The sequence below is a fragment of the Myotis lucifugus genome, unplaced genomic scaffold, assembly GCF_000147115.1.
Source record: "Myotis lucifugus unplaced genomic scaffold, Myoluc2.0 scaffold_678, whole genome shotgun sequence".
NCBI lineage: Eukaryota > Metazoa > Chordata > Mammalia > Chiroptera > Vespertilionidae > Myotis > Myotis lucifugus.
This window is the reverse complement of record NW_005871726.1, coordinates 202059-218367: the sequence shown is the minus strand read 5'-3', so window position 1 is coordinate 218367 and position 16309 is coordinate 202059. Positions and strand designations below refer to the sequence as shown.

Below are 16309 nucleotides of genomic sequence, written 5' to 3'. Positions count from 1 at the left end.
AGCCGCGGCCTCCTCTCCCTCCCTTCCCCCTAATTCCCCTTCCGGCACTGCTGCCATCATGTTGAAGCCTCAGCCGCCACAACAGACGTCCCAGCCCCAGCAGCCGCCCCCCACGCAACAGGCCGTGGCCCGCCGGCCTCCCGGGGGCACCAGCCCTCCCAACGGTGGCCTCCCGGGCCCCCTGGCCTCCTCCTCGGCTCCCCCAGGACCTCCCGCTGCCGCTTCCCCCTGCCTGGGGCCTGCGTCTGCTGCCGGGAGCGGGCTCCGCCGGGGAGCCGAGGGCATCTTGGCGCCGCAGCCGCCGTCACAGCAGCAGCAACACCAGGAGAGGCCAGGGGCAGCGGCCATCGGCAGCGCCAGGTGAGGAGGGTTGGGTTTCCGGGCGCTGGAGCGCAGGCTGCAGGGCGGCAGCGGCTCGGTTCCGGCCCGGCAGTCTGGACTTCAGTACACCGCGCGAGGCGGGCTCCTAGCCTGGCCACCTTTGAGGGGGGACTGGGGAACCCCCCCCCCCATGCGGCTGGGGATGGGCCCTAACAGGTCAGAGGAAAAGGGCCCCCCCACAGCCACCGGGACATGGAAGGGCCATGCTCAGCTCTCAGCCTAGTTAGGGCTCGCAGCCTGGGCCTTAGGGGCAGGCGGGGCGCACCCCGCTAGCGCATCGGAACGAGGAGTTGGGGGGGTGAAGAGGTGATCGGGGTTCCCAGCTCCATTACCACGAAGGGTCTCGCGGTTCCCGGCTTCAGCCAATGGGGAGTCAGCTGCAGGAAGGGGTCCGGGCCGTAGCCAATGAAGGGGGGCGCGCGGCCCACAGTTTGGCCAATGGGGAGGGAGGGACTTGGAGCGGGTTGCCACCTCCCCCTTCCTGGTCTGGCCAGTAGGAGGGGAGCGGGCTGGGCGGGGGAACGGAAGGAGAGAACTGGGGGGACTGCGGCCCGGGAGCCTCCAGAGCGCGCGCGCCCTTTGCGTACGTGCGCGCGTGGATGCTCCGTCTGAAGACCCGGGCCTCCGCGAGCCCCAGTAGCAGGGCAGCGGCTGGGAGTGTGCGTGCAGGGGTCGTGGCCGAGTGGCAGACACCACTCGGTTTCTTCTGTGTATGGGTTAATAATGCAACTGAGCGTGGCGGCGCACGCAGGCGCAGTGGGTTCCGATCGCGGGAGGGGGTATTTTGAAGAGGCCCGTGGGTCTTAATGCGCAGGCGCAGACCGGGCGAGGCCTCTGGTGGATACCTTTTGCGGCTGCGCTGTCCCCCAGCCCCGCCAACGGCCCCCTCATCAGCCTCCTCCACCGCTGGTTACATCAGCCAGCGAGGAGCGCGTTATTAGGCGATTGACGACCCTCTCAGAGTGGGTGACCGGCTGAATGAGTAAAGAGGTCGAGAAGGTGGTGGTAGACGGACTACCGTCCTCCCAGGAATTGGGGCGTAAGGCCCTGAAAAGGATTGTCTTTTCTGTTTGGGAGGTAACGTGCCTGAGCTAGGGACTTCCGGGTCTGTACTCGCGGAGCTCCGCTTTTACATCCGAGAGGGGTTATTATCTATCTAATGCCGGAGCAATGGTCTCTTGGAAGGATGCAGCCTTGGCCCCTTGGAGAAAGTGAGACAGTGGTGGTTGATTGAAGACTATTTTACTGGCATTTGGAGGAAATGTGTCTAGTGGTATATAATGTCTGTGCCTTTTTCCTCTATAAGGTGAATCTATAAGTTTGGAAATCTGGTCGATGAATTTTAGCCTAGATCAGCATTTTCACATAGTGTGTGGTTCTAGGATACCAAGTCCTTTGAAATTAATCGTGTAAGAGGGATTGAACAGATTTCAATAACTAGTTTCTTAATTCCTTTTATAGGGGACAAAGCACTGGGAAAGGACCCCCACAGTCACCGGTGAGTTGTTCTCCCCCCCCACCCCCCCAAAGAAAAAAAAGGTACAGAGACCTAAAAGATGCATATGTATGACTATAGGACAGACTAGGTACAGAAATAGTCGGGTAGGCTCAGAAGGGCAGGGGGCCCAGCGCTTACAAGGTGGGTGTGTGTGGAGTATGCATTTTTGGAAGGTGAGATGTTGACTGGCTATTTATTTCTCCCTCCTATGTTACAGGTATTTGAGGGTGTCTACAATAATTCCAGAATGCTGCATTTCCTTACAGCTGTTGTGGTAAGTGGGCACCTAACCTCTAGGTTGTTGGAGAGATGCCATGCATCTGTTCGATTTTCTTATTTTTCACGCTTTCCTAGGGCTCCACTTGTGATGTAAAGGTGAAGAATGGTACCACCTATGAAGGTATCTTCAAGACTCTGAGCTCAAAGGTCAGTGTACTTAAATTAGCTTACTTTTGGAGTTGTGTGGAAGAAGGGAGAATGAAGTAGGTTCATTGAAGATGTGAATAGAGTGGTGTTGGACAGCATTTCTTCAGGCTTGCACTGGATTTCAGTGCTGCAAGCAATGAAAGGCATACGTCTGAAATGTGAGGGCTGGGTACTTTAATGTAAAAACGCTTAAAATTTAAAGTGTAAAATTTTAATTTGGGGACTTATGCTAAGTTCTGTGGCTGATATTGAGAAGACATTATGCATGATGTTGGGAAGTTTAAAAAGGTAAAGAGAAAAATAGTCATATTTGCCTTAATATATTGACCTTGGGTGTTGGAAAATGGGACCTTTTTTTTTTTTTTTTAGTTTGAACTGGCAGTAGACGCTGTGCACCGGAAAGCATCTGAGCCAGTAGGTGGCCCTCGTCGGGAAGACATTGTGGACACCATGGTGTTTAAGCCAAGTGATGTCATGCTTGTCCATTTCCGAAATGTTGACTTCAATTATGCCACTAAAGGTATTGTGCCATGCTCTTATGTCAAACCCACTCTGTGATGGAGAGCTGAGAGCAGTTACATGATGCTTGATTCGCTCCCATAACCACCCATTTTACTACCTTGTTTTCTGAGGAAGATGACTGGATTTTTCTTGAATGAATCTTTTTTTTTTTAAATTTTTTTATTGCTTAAAGTATTACAAAGGGTATTACATATGTGTCCTTTTTTTCCCCCGCCCTTGACAATCCCCTGGCCTCCCCTACCCCCCAGTGTCTTATGTCCATTGGTTATGCTTATATGCATGCATACAAGTCCTTCGGTTGATCTCTTACCCCCCTCTCTCCTGCCCCCCAACCCTCCCCGGCCTTCCCGCTGCAGTTTGACAATCTGTTTGAGGCAGCTCTGCCTCTGTATCTATTATTGTTCAAAAGTTTATAAGAGAATGAATCTTGATGTGTAAGATAATGTGGGACAAATTTGGCCTATGTTGTGGCTCTTTCCTGTTTGCTTTGTTTTCAACTCCTTGCTGCTTATAAACTTACTAAGATGATAATTTTTAAAAAATATATATTTTATTGATTTTTACAGAGAGGAAGGGAGAGGGATAGAGATTAGAAATATCGATCAGCTGCCTCCTGCACACTCCCCACTGGGGATGTGCCTGCAACCAAGGTACATGCCCTTGACCGGAATGGAACCTGGGACCCTTGAGTCCGCAGGCCGACGCTCTATCCGCTGAGCCAAACCGGTTAGGGCTAAGATGATAATTTTTATGCTGTGCCTACCCAACCGCCAAACCGTGGCACACACAGACTTTATTTGCTTCTAAACAATTTATGGGAAGGGGGACATTGGGGGAAAGCCTATGAGGTATCACCTGATTCCTGATCTTCATCTCTGCGCCCACAGACAAGTTCACTGATTCGGCCATTGCCATGAACTCGAAGGTGAATGGGGAACACAAGGAGAAGGTGCTTCAGCGCTGGGAGGGTGGTGACAGCAACAGTGATGATTACGACCTCGACTCTGATATGGTACAGTCTCCTTCCCTGAGACCCTTAGAGCTGGGCAGCTCTGCTGCCAGAGTGTGGGTTACTGACACCACTGTCATTCTTGGAACTGAGTTGCTTCTGGGGAGGGTGAGGGGATCATTTACTCTTGCCTGGTCATGAAATCAGATTCTAAATGGAAAGGCACAGAAAGTAACAAAACAGAAATACCTGTTCTCTCACCGTCTGTGATTGACAATTGTTAATGTTTGCTTCAAGTCATTTTTTTCAACTTAACACAAAGTCTAGACAAGAGTGAGTACTGTGTAGGCACATTTCTCTTCCAAAAAAACAGCTACTATACTTTGAATCATTTAATTCTCATAAGTGAGAATTGCTGTTTAATTTGTACAACAACTTCCTTTTTCTGCCTGTTTTTTTTAAATATATTTTATTTTATTTTATTTTTTTAAATATATTTTATTGATTTTTTACAGAGAGGAAGGGAGATAGATAGTTAGAAACATCGATGGGAGAGAAACATCGACCAGCTGCCTCCTGCACATCTCCCACGGGGGATGTGCCCGCAACCCAGGTACATGCCCTTGACCGGAATCGAACCCAGGACCTTTCAGTCCGCAGGCCGACGCTCTATCCACTGAGCCAAACCGGTTTTGGCTAATATATTTTATTGATTTTTACAGAGAGGAAGGGAGAGAGAGAGAGAGCTAGAAACATCGATGAGAGAGAAACATCGATCAGCTGCCTTCTGCACATCTCCTACTGGGGATGTGCCCGCAACCCAGGTACATGCCCTTGACCGGATTCGAACCCGGGACCTTTCAGTCCGCAGGCCGACACTATCCACTGAGCCAAACCGGTTTCGGCTCTGCCTGTTTTTGAATGTTTCGTGTTGCTTCATAGATCTAGTTTATTGCTTTTAACTGTTGTGTACTGTTCTACTTATGAACCTATCTATGAATACCCACGTTGTATTTCTCTCTCCCTACTGATTTGTGCTTTTTTTGTCATAGTTGCCTTATTGAATTTTTAGAACATGCACATATACCAAAATTTCTCTGGGGTATAAACCTGAAAATGGAGTTCTTAGGTTTTATGACTTCAGTTTTACTAGTTACTGCCTGTTTGTGCTGCAGTTGACAGTTCTTGTTGATATTCTCACCAGCTGTGTTCCAGTTTTTGGTGTGGTCAGATTTTTAAATTTTTCAGTCTGACAGAAAACGATGGGTCATTGTTGCTTTTCTCGCTGGGTGTTAAAACATTCTCCCTCCTTCCTCCTAGTCCAATGGATGGGACCCCAATGAAATGTTCAAGTTCAATGAGGAGAACTATGGTGTAAAGACCACCTATGATAGCAGTCTCTCATCTTACACGTGAGTGTCTTGGTACTCCGCATGTGGTGCGGTTTGAGGCAGGGGGTCACCAACAGAGGGGCAGGTCTCTAGGTGGAACATGGCTTTTTTCATGCTTTTCTGGGTGTTCAGATTGCCCTCTCCCCACTCCTGTTATGCCTTGTGAACTGCTTTCAAGAATTTGCTTTTAATCTTGATTCCAGGCCACCTCATGGGTAAAATTAATTGCTTGCCCATTTGTCCATACTTTTCCTCTAGAACTTAAAATGTACTTAAATGTGTGTTTTAAGTGTCCCCCCAGAATCAGAGCTGCCTTGCTGCTCTGCCTGGGACACTTTAGTAGATGTCCATTAAATAATGCTGGGTTGTGATAGGACTGATAGAAATGTTTGTTTGTTTTTCCCTTTTGTCCCCTGGCACTGGGATGGTGGTGGTCTCTGGTGGTCTTCTCAGGGTGCCCTTAGAGAAGGACAACTCAGAAGAGTTTCGTCAGCGGGAGCTGCGTGCAGCCCAGTTGGCTCGGGAGATTGAATCCAGCCCCCAGTACCGCCTGCGGATTGCCATGGAGAACGATGATGGACGCACTGAAGAGGAGAAGCACAGTGCAGTCCAGCGGCAGGGTTCAGGACGGGAGAGCCCCAGTTTGGCGGCTAGGTAAGTCCTGGGGGCAGCCTGGTATGTTTGGGGCTCACTGAATGAGCCAAGAGTTTTGTACACTCTTGTTTGAGCCTCACAGCCATATGAGATGTAGGTTAATAAATAGTTATTCCCAATTACTATTTTAGGAGGTTGAAATCTAGGGTGGTTAAGTGCTTTACCCATAGTAACAAGACTAAAGTTAGAAAAAAGATTTTTGTTTCAGAATTTTGATATATATTCTTTCTCTTTTTTTCTCTGCATATTCATCTATTCAGTGGTTATCAACCTTCCTAATGCCGCGACCCTTTAATACAGTTCCTCATGTTGTGGTGACCCCCAACCATAAAATTATTTTCGTTGCTACTGCATAACTGTAATTTTGATACTGTTATGAATCGTAATGTAAATATCTGATATGCAGGATGTATTTTCAGGGTCGCGACCCACAGGTTGAGAACCGCTGATCTATATGCATCTCTTATTACTCCCTTTGTGAAAATAGAATCAAACAGGGGTGGTAGAATTATGGGATATTAGCCTGGTTGGTCGGGTTAGGGTTGACAAAATGTACGGTCATGAGCCTGTAGCCACAGAACATTTAACTAGGACAGATATTCAAGTGGAATAGTGCAAAAAGCTGGAGCCAGGGAGAGAGAGAGAGAGAGAGAGAGAGAGAATATGTGAGTGTGTGTGTGTGTGTTTTGGGTGGAAGGTGGACTTTAAAAGGAAGGGCTTCATCTTTCCAAAATGTGTGGATTTTGTGGCTACTTGACCTCATTTGAACTCTTCCCTCCACCCCCAGGGAAGGAAAGTATATCCCTCTACCCCAGCGAGTTCGGGAAGGTCCCCGGGGAGGAGTTCGATGCAGTAGTTCTCGGGGCGGCCGACCTGGCCTTAGCTCTTTGCCACCCCGTGGCCCTCACCATCTTGACAATAGCAGCCCTGGCCCAGGTTCTGAGACACGTGGTATTAATGGAGGTGAGTTGTGAAGCAGACTTGTGGGGGACAGGGAAGGATAATTGAAAGGAATGGGTTGGAAGGATGATGGATTTGTGGTAATGTACTTACTAGCAGGTACTCTCCCTCTTTTTTTCCCACCTTTAAAAAAAAAATAGGCCCTTCCCGCATGTCCCCCAAGGCACAGCGGCCTGTGAGAGGTGCCAAGACTCTGTCTTCACCTAGCAGTAGGCCTGGAGAAGCTTCTGTTCCGCCGCCTCCTGCAGGTAAAGTTCAGAATGTCACAGGAAGAGATGGGTAGGAATTTGTAGAAATATAAATGTCGGTTGTTGGAATATTGGGCTGGGAGACAGTTTCAAGATGTAAAAAGTATTTTGAAAGGTTTGGGTTTATGCTTTTTAGCAAAGAATTTTTCAGTTTCCCTCATGCAGAAACCCCAATATAGTGATTTGTGGGTGTGTCTGGATTTGTGGGTGTGTCTGGCTGGCAGATAACTTTGTTTAAATTAGTTGCCAACTCTTTAAAATAGGAATTTTATTGAAATACAGGAAGTTCTGCCAACACTGACCTGTCTTTTTGTTGTTGTTAATCCTCACCCGAGGATATTTTTCCATTGATTTTTAGAGAGAGTGGAAGGGAGGGGGAGAGACACAAAGAGAGAAACATCAATGTGAGAGAGATACAATTGGTTGCCTCCCACACACACCCTGACTGGGCTGGGGATTGAGTTTGCAACCAAGGTATGTGCCCTTGACCAGTATCGAACCTGGGACCCTTAGGTCTGCAGGCCGATGCTCTGTCCACTGAGCCAGACGGCTAAGGCAACACTGACCTCTCTTGCTGCATAGCTTCAGTTGTCTGGGACTGAGTCATGGCTGCCCTTTTTGAGTCTTTCGTGGTGCCCTTCTAGGCATTTAGGTTTGTGAACTTGTATATAAAAAAGTGGATAAACTTTTCTTGGTGTTTTTAGTAAGTCCTTTGTACCCATTGATAATTGACCAGCAGTAACCATTGTTCTTCCAGTGGGCCGGATGTACCCCCCACGCTCTCCCAAGTCGGCTGCCCCTGCCCCCGTCTCAGCCTCCTGTCCTGAGCCTCCCATTGGCTCGGCAGTACCAACCTCTTCAGCTTCCATCCCTGTGACGTCCTCAGTTGTGGATCCTGGAGTAGGTTCCATTTCCCCAGCTTCTCCAAAGATCTCACTGGCCCCCACGGATGGTAAGAGCCAGGTGGTTCAGGGCTGTGGACCATGTGAAGTGTGGTTCTTGGAAAGAAGACCTTCAGGTGTCTGTCTGTCTGTCTCTTGCTCAGTAAAAGAACTCGTGGCCAAGGACCCTGGAAGAACTCTGGAATCCCAGGAGCTGTCCCGGATACCTGGGAAAGGTAAGGATTGTTTTTTTTTCTGCCAAAGTATAATGCCCCTTTGATTAGGAGAGCATTCAGTTAGAAAGTTGTTGGAATTCAAAAACAATGTCTATTCAGAACAAAACAAAAACAGTCTATTAGGCCTTGGGTGGTTCTTCTGTTTTTAGATTTTTGTACTGTGGGCTACTGGCACTGTGTAGCCACCTTTGAACAAAGAAATGTATATTTTCTCTTTTAACTGTTTCTCATAGTCCCTGGCCTTCAGAATGAACAGAAACGCTTTCAGCTGGAAGAACTGAGAAAGTTTGGGGCCCAGTTTAAGGTGAGAAAAGTGTGGGAATGAGCTCTAGGATGCTAACAGGATGAAGGTGAAGTGGGTCTGGGCAACTTAAAGAAGAGGCACAGGCTAGGTGGGGTAGAAGAGATGAGAGTGAGGGTGAACGAAGGCAGCAAGGCCTTGGGTCTGGACCAGTGTTGTATGTGTGATTTTCTCCTTCCAGCTTCAGCCCAGTAGCTCTCCTGAGACCTGCCTGGATCCTTTTCCTCCCCGGATCTTGAAGGAGGAGGCCAAAGGGAAGGAGAAGGAAGTTGATGGTCTATTGACTTCAGAGCCCATGGGGTCCCCGCTCTCCAAGACAGAGTCCTTACTGGATAAGGAGGACAAACCGCCCCTGCCACCAGCAGGAGGCACGGAGGGGCCAGATCAGCTCCCACCGCCTTGCCCAAGCCAAACTGGCAGCCCCCCCGTGGGCCTCATCAAGGGAGATGACAAGGATGAGGGCCCTGTTGCCGAGTGAGTTGGGTGTGGAGGTGGGTGGGTGTCGGGGTGATGAGGGGCAAGCCCTGAGGATTTACTTTGTTGTTCTCTCACAGACAAGTGAAGAAGTCCACATTGAATCCTAATGCCAAGGAGTTCAATCCTGCAAAGCCTCTGCTGTCTGTGGTGAGATGGGCTAGCATCTTCCATAAAGGAGGCTTGGGAATGGGGTAGAAGCACTGCAGGGGAGAGCGCTTGCCACCAGGCAGAGAGAAGACGTGTGAAAGTGTGTAGGCTGGTTTGGGGAAAACAGACCAAGTTCAGGGCTGGGTGGCAAAGGATTGTGATATGTCCGACAAGTATTGATGGGTTTCTCTCCGATACTTAGCATTTGGCTCAGGGAGTGTCTGAGTGGTAGTTACGAGCATGAGCTTCATTTGGACTCACTGACTTGGCTTAAACCCCTTTCCTTATTTATAAGCTTTGTGATCTTGGACAAGCCACTTAACCTACTTCTGCCTCAGTACTGTCAGCTATAACTCGAGTGTGTCCACCTCATAGGGTTGACGTGAGGCTTAACCAAAATAGAGTGTAGAATGTGTTTGGGACACAATACTCCCTCCATAAATGCTGTTGCTGTATAGGCAAGGGGGTTGTTATGGGTAATAGAAAAATCGTAAGATACTTTATACCCATCCTCCCTTGTCTCTTACAGAATAAATCCACCAGTACCCCAACTTCTCCGGGGCCCCGGACTCATTCTACTCCCTCCATCCCGGTGCTTACAGCAGGCCAGAGTGGGCTGTACAGCCCCCAGTACATTTCCTACATACCTCAGATCCACATGGGACCAGCTGTTCAGGTAAGAGAAGGGGCTCGGTGGGCCCAGGGTAAGAGGTTTGGTTGGGCTGGCTGAGGGACCAGGTCAGACCTGTTCTGGGCATTTGTATGCAAGTCATTCAGCCTTCTCTGCATTACTGTCCCTAGGCACCTCAGATGTATCCATATCCTGTATCCAACTCGGTGCCTGGACAGCAGGGCAAGTACCGGGGAGCAAAAGGTGAGCAGGGTCGGGAGGGGCAGTCTGGGCTGCCCAGTGCTTCCTGGCAGATGGAGCTTGAGCTCTGCACTATTTTTCCCCTGCCCCCAGGCTCCCTGCCTCCCCAGCGCTCGGACCAACACCAGCCTGCCTCAGCCCCTCCGATGATGCAGGCTGCCGCTGCTGCTGGCCCACCTCTGGTGGCTGCCACACCTTACTCTTCCTACATCCCCTACAACCCACAGCAGTTCCCGGGCCAGCCCGCCATGATGCAGCCCATGGCCCACTATCCCTCACAGGTGACTGAAGCACGGGAGGGACATGGGGTACAGAGGCCTTGCTAGAGATCCCATCTCCACCTCCCAGACACGAGCTGGGTGAGAGAGGCAGGCAGTGTTCTGGGTGGTGGTGCCAGGCTGGGGATTCAGTCCTGGCTCTGGTAGGACCTGTTGCAAGGCACCTAAAGACCCACGCCTTGACTAAAGTGTCAGTAAAATAGCATCTACGTAGTTAGGTTAAGTGTCAGTAAAATAGCATCTACGTCGTTAGGTTATTTGTGAATGTCCAACAAGGTAGTTGTGACAAGGCCAGAGCATTGCTGTGCAGAGGTGATGCCTTCCAAGTCCTGTGCTGACCGTTTCTCTCTGCCACTCCAGCCGGTGTTTGCCCCCATGCTTCAAAGCAACCCACGCATGCTGACATCGGGGAGCCATCCCCAGGCCATTGTGTCGTCCTCCACCCCCCAGTACCCTTCAGCAGAGCAGCCCACCCCCCAAGCCCTTTATGGTGAGTTCTGCTGGACCCTCTCCCTCCAGGCTGTGCTCCTCAGTCCCCTCCATGTGCTCAGCACTGATTATCTCTCTCCTTCCATCTGTAGCCACTGTTCACCAGTCCTATCCACACCATGCCACGCAGCTCCATGCCCACCAGCCGCAGCCGGCCACCACGCCTACGGGGAGCCAGCCCCAGTCCCAGCATGCGGCCCCCAGTCCTGTCCAGGTGCTTGCCTTGGGGGAGTTGAGTGGTCGGGGCAGGAGTGGGTGGCTGAGGGAAAGCGGTAGAGCTTGGGGTATTTCCCCAGCGGGGTAGATTAGGGGTCCTGGGTATCAGAGCAGTGAGTGGCACTTAACCTTCCCCTTCACCTGACAGCACCAGGCAGGGCAGGCCCCACACCTGGGCAGTGGACAGCCACAGCAGAATCTGTACCACCCAGGGGCCCTGACAGGCACGCCTCCTTCTCTGCCACCGGGACCTTCTGCCCAGTCCCCTCAGAGCAGCTTCCCCCAACCAGCTGCTGTGTATGCCATCCATGCCCACCAGCAGCTGCCCCACGGCTTCACCAACATGGCCCATGTTACCCAGGTAAGAACTCCAGGAACCTGCTTTGTCTGGGTTTGTTCTGCCATGAGGACCTGGGCCACGAGACTGTCCATTCCTGAGTCCCTGGTGCCGTGCTGCCTCTACGGCATGCTCCTGACACTAGGATTCTTGGCGCCTTTGTCAGGCTTCTGTGGTGCTCCTAACTACTCTCTGTTTTCTGCAGGCCCATGTCCAAACTGGAATCACAGCAGCCCCGCCCCCTCACCCTGGGGCTCCCCACCCGCCCCAGGTGATGCTGCTGCACCCACCCCAGAGCCATGGGGGACCCCCCCAAGGCGCAGTGCCCCAGAGTGGGGTGCCTGCACTCTCAGCTTCCACACCCTCACCCTACCCCTACATCGGACACCCCCAAGGTGAGCAGCCTGGCCAGGCGCCTGGATTTCCAGGAGGAGCCGATGACAGGATTCGTGAGTTCTCGTTAGCTGGGGGAATTTGGCATGGAAGAGCTGATGGGCTGCAGGTGGGGCAGGATGCACGGGTTCTGGGTGGGGAGTGAGGGGTCTTGGAGGCAGGGCTGTCCCACAGGGCGCCTGCCGACCTGCACCTGTCTGTGAAGTATGTAGGGTGGGCAGAAGCCACAGTCGCCGCCGCCAGGGGCTTGCTCCTGGCTCTGTCCTTTGCTTCCCTCCGTCCTCGCTCAGTTGTGATCCAGCAGCCCCCCTCCCCACTGCCTCCCCAGCTCTCAGTGACCCCGACTGTCTCCTGACTTAGCCGAGGTAAGGTCAGCGCAGCAGACAGGGCCAGGCTGGGGTGTGGGGGGCTGAGCTGGGCACACGAGTAAGGGCTCTGGCTCACTGGGAAACAGTGTTTGATTTGTGCTTCTGACAGCCCCATGAGACACCTTGAGGAGGCCGCTCCTACCCACACTCCCCCCACACCCCACACTGGACGGCATTGGATGAAGGGACAGCTGCTTGGGTTCTAATGCTCCTGCTCTCTTCTCTTTCCCCTCCAACCAGTTCAATCTCATCCCTCCCAGCAGCTCCCCTTCCACCCCCCGGGGAACTGAAGATTGTCCTGGCCGCGACCTGAGACCTCCATGAGTGGAGGGAAGAGTGATCTCTATGTCTCTTCCCCCAGCAGCTCGGACCAGTCCCAGCTCCCCAAACCCCCCCTTTCCCCGGGGGAGCTGGGGAATTCCTGCCAAGCACCTTGAATGGGAGAGGCCTCAAAGTGGGTGGGCCAGGGTCCAGCGGGGGTGGGGGGGTTCCTGCTCTGCCCCTGCCCATCCCCACCCCATCTTGCCCTCCCATCCTCTTGTCCCCCACTGGAAACGGAAGATCTTTTATTTTCTATTATTTATATGTCAGACTCGGGCCCCCGTTCTTTCTTCCCCATTAACTTGAGTGACCTGTGTGAGAGACAGATGCCCCACAAGGATGGTTGGACAAGGACTTTTACTTTTTATTACATAAAAATATAAAAAAAAATTAAAAAAATAAAATTTTAAACTAACTTAACCTGCCTAAAGTTTACTTTTTGGAGAATACAGTTAAGATTGTGGCCATCAGTCTTAAATGTGGTGATACGGTTCCCAAGGTGGGCCCTTCAGCCTGAGGATGCTGCCCTTCTGGCTCTACTGCTGTACAGGTCCCCAACCTCCTAGTGAATTTTCTCACCTCCAGATTGGTCCTCATGAAGTACAGCTGATTGAAATGCACTTCTGTGTGTTTGGCCACTGGAAATAAAGGTTTGGTGAGTGGTCTTGGGTATGGGTGAGACCTATAAAAAGGAAGTTGCAGTGGGAAAAGGGGGAGGGCTAGATTGAGGGGCCAGGTGATGGGGAATTGGAGCTAAACTAGGACAAGAACCAAGCATGAGATGTAGAAAAATCAGGCTTCAGAGGTTTGGGGTTTTTTATTCCAGGAATTCTTTTTTTGACCTGGCCTTGGTTTTGTCTGTGAAATAGAGATTATTTCACCCTTAGGGGATTGTAAGGACTGGTGCTTAATTGTAGGCAGGGGAATTTTAGCTCTGAGCAAAGCCAGAGAAAATTGGCTGGGACTGGGACAGGAAGAATGAAGATGAGCTATTGGGGAAGAATTCCCAGGATCTGAAACCTGGTGGGCATGGGGTTTGGGAGGGAGGGTAAGTTTTGAGGTCCCAAATTAAAGAGCTCTCTAGGGGATGTCAGTTGGGTTTGTGGGGGCAATGATGGAAGAAGCAGGAAAACCTTTCCGAGAGGGAGAGAGAGTAACAGCAATAGGGCCTCTTGCACACCCCCACTGGGGATCAAGCCCACAACCTGAGCATGTGCCCCAACCAACCAGCAACCTGGGCATATACCCTGACCAGGAATCAAACTTCGACCCTTGGTTCATAGGTTGAGACAACCACTAAACCACACTGGCCGGGCAGGCCTGAGGATGTTTGAAGTGCAGGTCTCTAGTACTGTGAGTGATGTAATTGCAGATGCTAATAGTACTTTTTTTTTAATATGTATTTTTTACTTCAGAGGGAGAGAGAGAAACATCAATGATGAGAATCACTGATAGGCTGCCTCCTGCATGGGGCCTACTAGGGCATGTGCCCTTGACTGGAATCGAACCCGGGACTCTTCAGTCCGAAGGCCCACGCTCTATCCACTGAGCCAAACCACCTAGGGCAAGTAGTAGTATTTCTAAAAAAAAAAACACCCATTTTTTAAAGATTTTGTAGAGAAACATGGGTGTGAGAAACATCTATTGGTTGCCTCCCATACACACCTGAACTGGGGATCGAACCCACAACCTAGGGATGTGCCTGACTGGGAATCAAACTGGCGGCCTTTTGGTGAATGGGACACTTAACAGCCACACCGACCAGGGCCCTGCTAGTCCTTTTGATGTGTTAAGAATTGCAGATTGGCTTTATCTTACCCCTAAGAGCAGAAATCTCAAAAGTTGGGAGCTTATACTCCAGCCAGCCAGGAATCCCCCTCTTAATCCTAAATCCTCCTTCCCTTGAGCCTCTTCTCATGAGTCAAATCAGGTTCTGAGTTTTTCCAAACAGCCCTCAGCCTCCCGTCTCAGGACTGCTTAGTAGGATGGATGTCTGGGATATACTCATTGTCAGGATCCAAGTTTGAAAGGTGTACCCATTATTCCCTGCTGAATGTTACCTTTTTTTGTTTGTTTCAAGGCAGCATCCTGGTCAGTAGGTTCAATTTTTTTTTCCTCTTTTTAAGATTGATTTTAGAGAGACATTGATTTGTTGTTCCACTTTGGTATGCATTCACTGGTTGATTCTTTTATGTACCCCGACCAGGGATCAAACACATAACCTTGGTGCATCAAGATGCCGCTCTAACCCACTTAACTACCCAGCCAGGGCCTCAATTTTTTAAAAACCTCAGCATTTTATTCCGATTATTTGATACAGCATTTTTCTCAAACGTTGAAAAGCGAAACCTTCATTCTACACCTTCTCAAGCCTATTTGGAATTGGTGACCACAATAATAACCCATCAAGCACAGACTATATGGGTGCTGGTTCCAGAGGTAAGATACGTATCAGAGCTTAAACAGGGAGAGCTAGACACTAATGCCAGTGCCTACACAAGGAGGAAATGAGCTGAGCCCATGCTGGCTCCAAGTGATAAATCCTTTCCCACCGTCTCCCAAAAAGACATCCGCTAATACTCTACTGTAGCATACAAAGCTCACAAGACTAGCTTTCAGCCCTTTGGCTTCTCTCCAGTTGCCACAGCAAAGAGGAGCTTTCATTGAGATGAACTAAGGCTAGAGAGAGAACTCAGTTAAAATAGCCGGCTCCAGGGCACCTCCTGGGCTTGTGGCTCCCCCATTTTTTTTTTTTAATATATTTGATTGAGTTTTACAGAGAGGAAGGGAGAGAGATAGTTAGAAACGTTGATGAGAGAAACATCGATCAGCTGCCTCTTGCACACCCCCCACTGGGGATGTGCCCACAACCAAGGTACATGCCCTTGACCGGAATCAAACCTGGGACCCTTCAGTTCGCAGGCTGACACTCTATCCACTGAGCCAAAGCGGTTAGGGTGGCTCCCCCACTTTTTAAAAGATATTTTTATTGATTTCAGAAGAGAGGGAGAGGAACATCGATGAGAGAAAATCATTGATAGGCTGCCTCCTTCATGTCTCCCCACTGGGATCAAGCCCAGGTATATGCCCTGACCAGGAATTGAACCATGACCTGGTTCATTGAGCCACGCCAGCCTGGCTCTGGCTCCCTTTTTATATTCCTCCATCCTCCCAACTTAAACAAAGGACACAAGACCCAGGCTAGCTTACTATTCACAGAACAGTTTATTGACCTACCTCACCTGGCAGGCCGTGTGGCCCTTCTGGCCAGGAGAAGTGATGGTCTAGTTGCAACTCTGCTGGGTTGCAGCCTATGCCCTGGGAAGGGGGCATGAGAAACAGAACACTGGCCAGCACAGCCCTGCATATAAGAGCCTGAGCAGAGGTCCGCACTCAACTCCACTTGATGTTCTTGTCCTCCTCAGTCATGGCTGGTGTGTCGGTGACGAGGCCAGTGCCAATGGTCCGGTTGCCATCTCGCAGAGTAAAACGCTGGCCTTTTTCTAAGATCATTGGTTGCCGCAAGATTAGGCTAAGCTTCAGGTCCTCCCCAGGCATAGCAAGCTCCTAGAGGGGACAGAAACAGGGATCATGCTTGGCCTTCAAGATGTCTTTATTCCAACTGTTTTGCTGGCTACCAAACTGACTGTGGGGAAATGCAGCATGATGATGATTTCTGGGAACAGCTTCATCCCAGCTGCCAGGCAGATGCAAAGGCAAAAAAAAAAAAAAAAAGGGCCACTGATCAGTATTCCTAAGGTATGTTCTTAAGGGAAAATGTTGAAATTTTGGGCTATGTAGGGTCTCTTAGGGAACTTCTCTAAGCCCTACGTATAGTAAAACTCTCAAGAAGAAATATTTCTTTTCTGAAGAAGTCTCTGGGTAAATGGTAATATAACTAAGTTTTCACTACTTCAGCCTAGGCAGTGGGTTGGCAAACTGGTGGCTCTCGAGCCACATGCGGC

At 50.4% G+C, this 16309-nt stretch overlaps 2 protein-coding genes and 1 long non-coding RNA gene across 25 annotated transcripts in view; 1 reads left to right on the top strand and 2 right to left on the bottom strand.

Annotated features, from left to right (window-relative positions):
* LOC111823780 overlaps positions 1-787 on the bottom strand; it is a 7664-nt gene extending 6877 nt beyond the window's left edge. Inside the window, exon 1 of the long non-coding RNA XR_002826880.1 lies at positions 714-787. This is a non-coding gene — a long non-coding RNA (uncharacterized LOC111823780). The remainder of the gene's footprint in view (positions 1-713) is intronic.
* ATXN2L (ataxin 2 like) lies at positions 8-12764 on the top strand. 23 transcript variants are annotated; one of them, XM_023746431.1, is made up of 24 exons: positions 8-360; positions 1843-1879; positions 2097-2153; positions 2234-2305; positions 2675-2825; positions 3715-3839; positions 5097-5188; positions 5621-5821; positions 6609-6784; positions 6922-7029; positions 7787-7981; positions 8048-8146; positions 8380-8450; positions 8629-8921; positions 9002-9071; positions 9601-9747; positions 9873-9945; positions 10036-10223; positions 10581-10710; positions 10802-10923; positions 11074-11286; positions 11468-11657; positions 11984-12020; positions 12287-12764. In XM_023746431.1, exons 1-23 carry the CDS (start codon positions 59-61, stop codon positions 12013-12015), a joined length of 3144 nt encoding a protein of 1047 aa, XP_023602199.1. In that variant the 5' UTR covers positions 8-58; the 3' UTR covers positions 12016-12020; positions 12287-12764. The 23 variants fall into 23 exon arrangements, with proteins under 23 accessions (XP_023602199.1, XP_023602198.1, XP_023602194.1 ...); XM_023746430.1 differs by having other exon boundaries at positions 12264-12764; XM_023746426.1 differs by having other exon boundaries at positions 11468-11711.
* A 2973-nt stretch (positions 12765-15737) lies between these two features.
* TUFM (Tu translation elongation factor, mitochondrial) overlaps positions 15738-16309 on the bottom strand; it is a 3869-nt gene continuing 3297 nt past the window's right edge. The window contains exons 7-8 of the mRNA XM_023746445.1: positions 16029-16041; positions 15738-15911 (exon numbers count right to left, since the gene is read on the bottom strand). Of these exons, the coding sequence (XP_023602213.1) occupies positions 15738-15911; positions 16029-16041 (187 nt within the window). The remainder of the gene's footprint in view (positions 15912-16028; positions 16042-16309) is intronic.

Coding starts and splice junctions, on each gene's coding strand:
- ATXN2L (XM_023746420.1), top strand. CDS start 59: ATGTTGAAGCCTCAGCCGCCACAACAGACGTCCCAGCCCCAGCAGCCG. Junction 10,711..10,801: donor CACCCCCCAAGCCCTTTATG/GTGAGTTCTGCT, acceptor TTCCATCTGTAG/CCACTGTTCACCAGTCCTAT. Junction 11,712..11,860: donor AGGAGCCGATGACAGGATTC/GTGAGTTCTCGT, acceptor CTGTCTGTGAAG/TATGTAGGGTGGGCAGAAGC.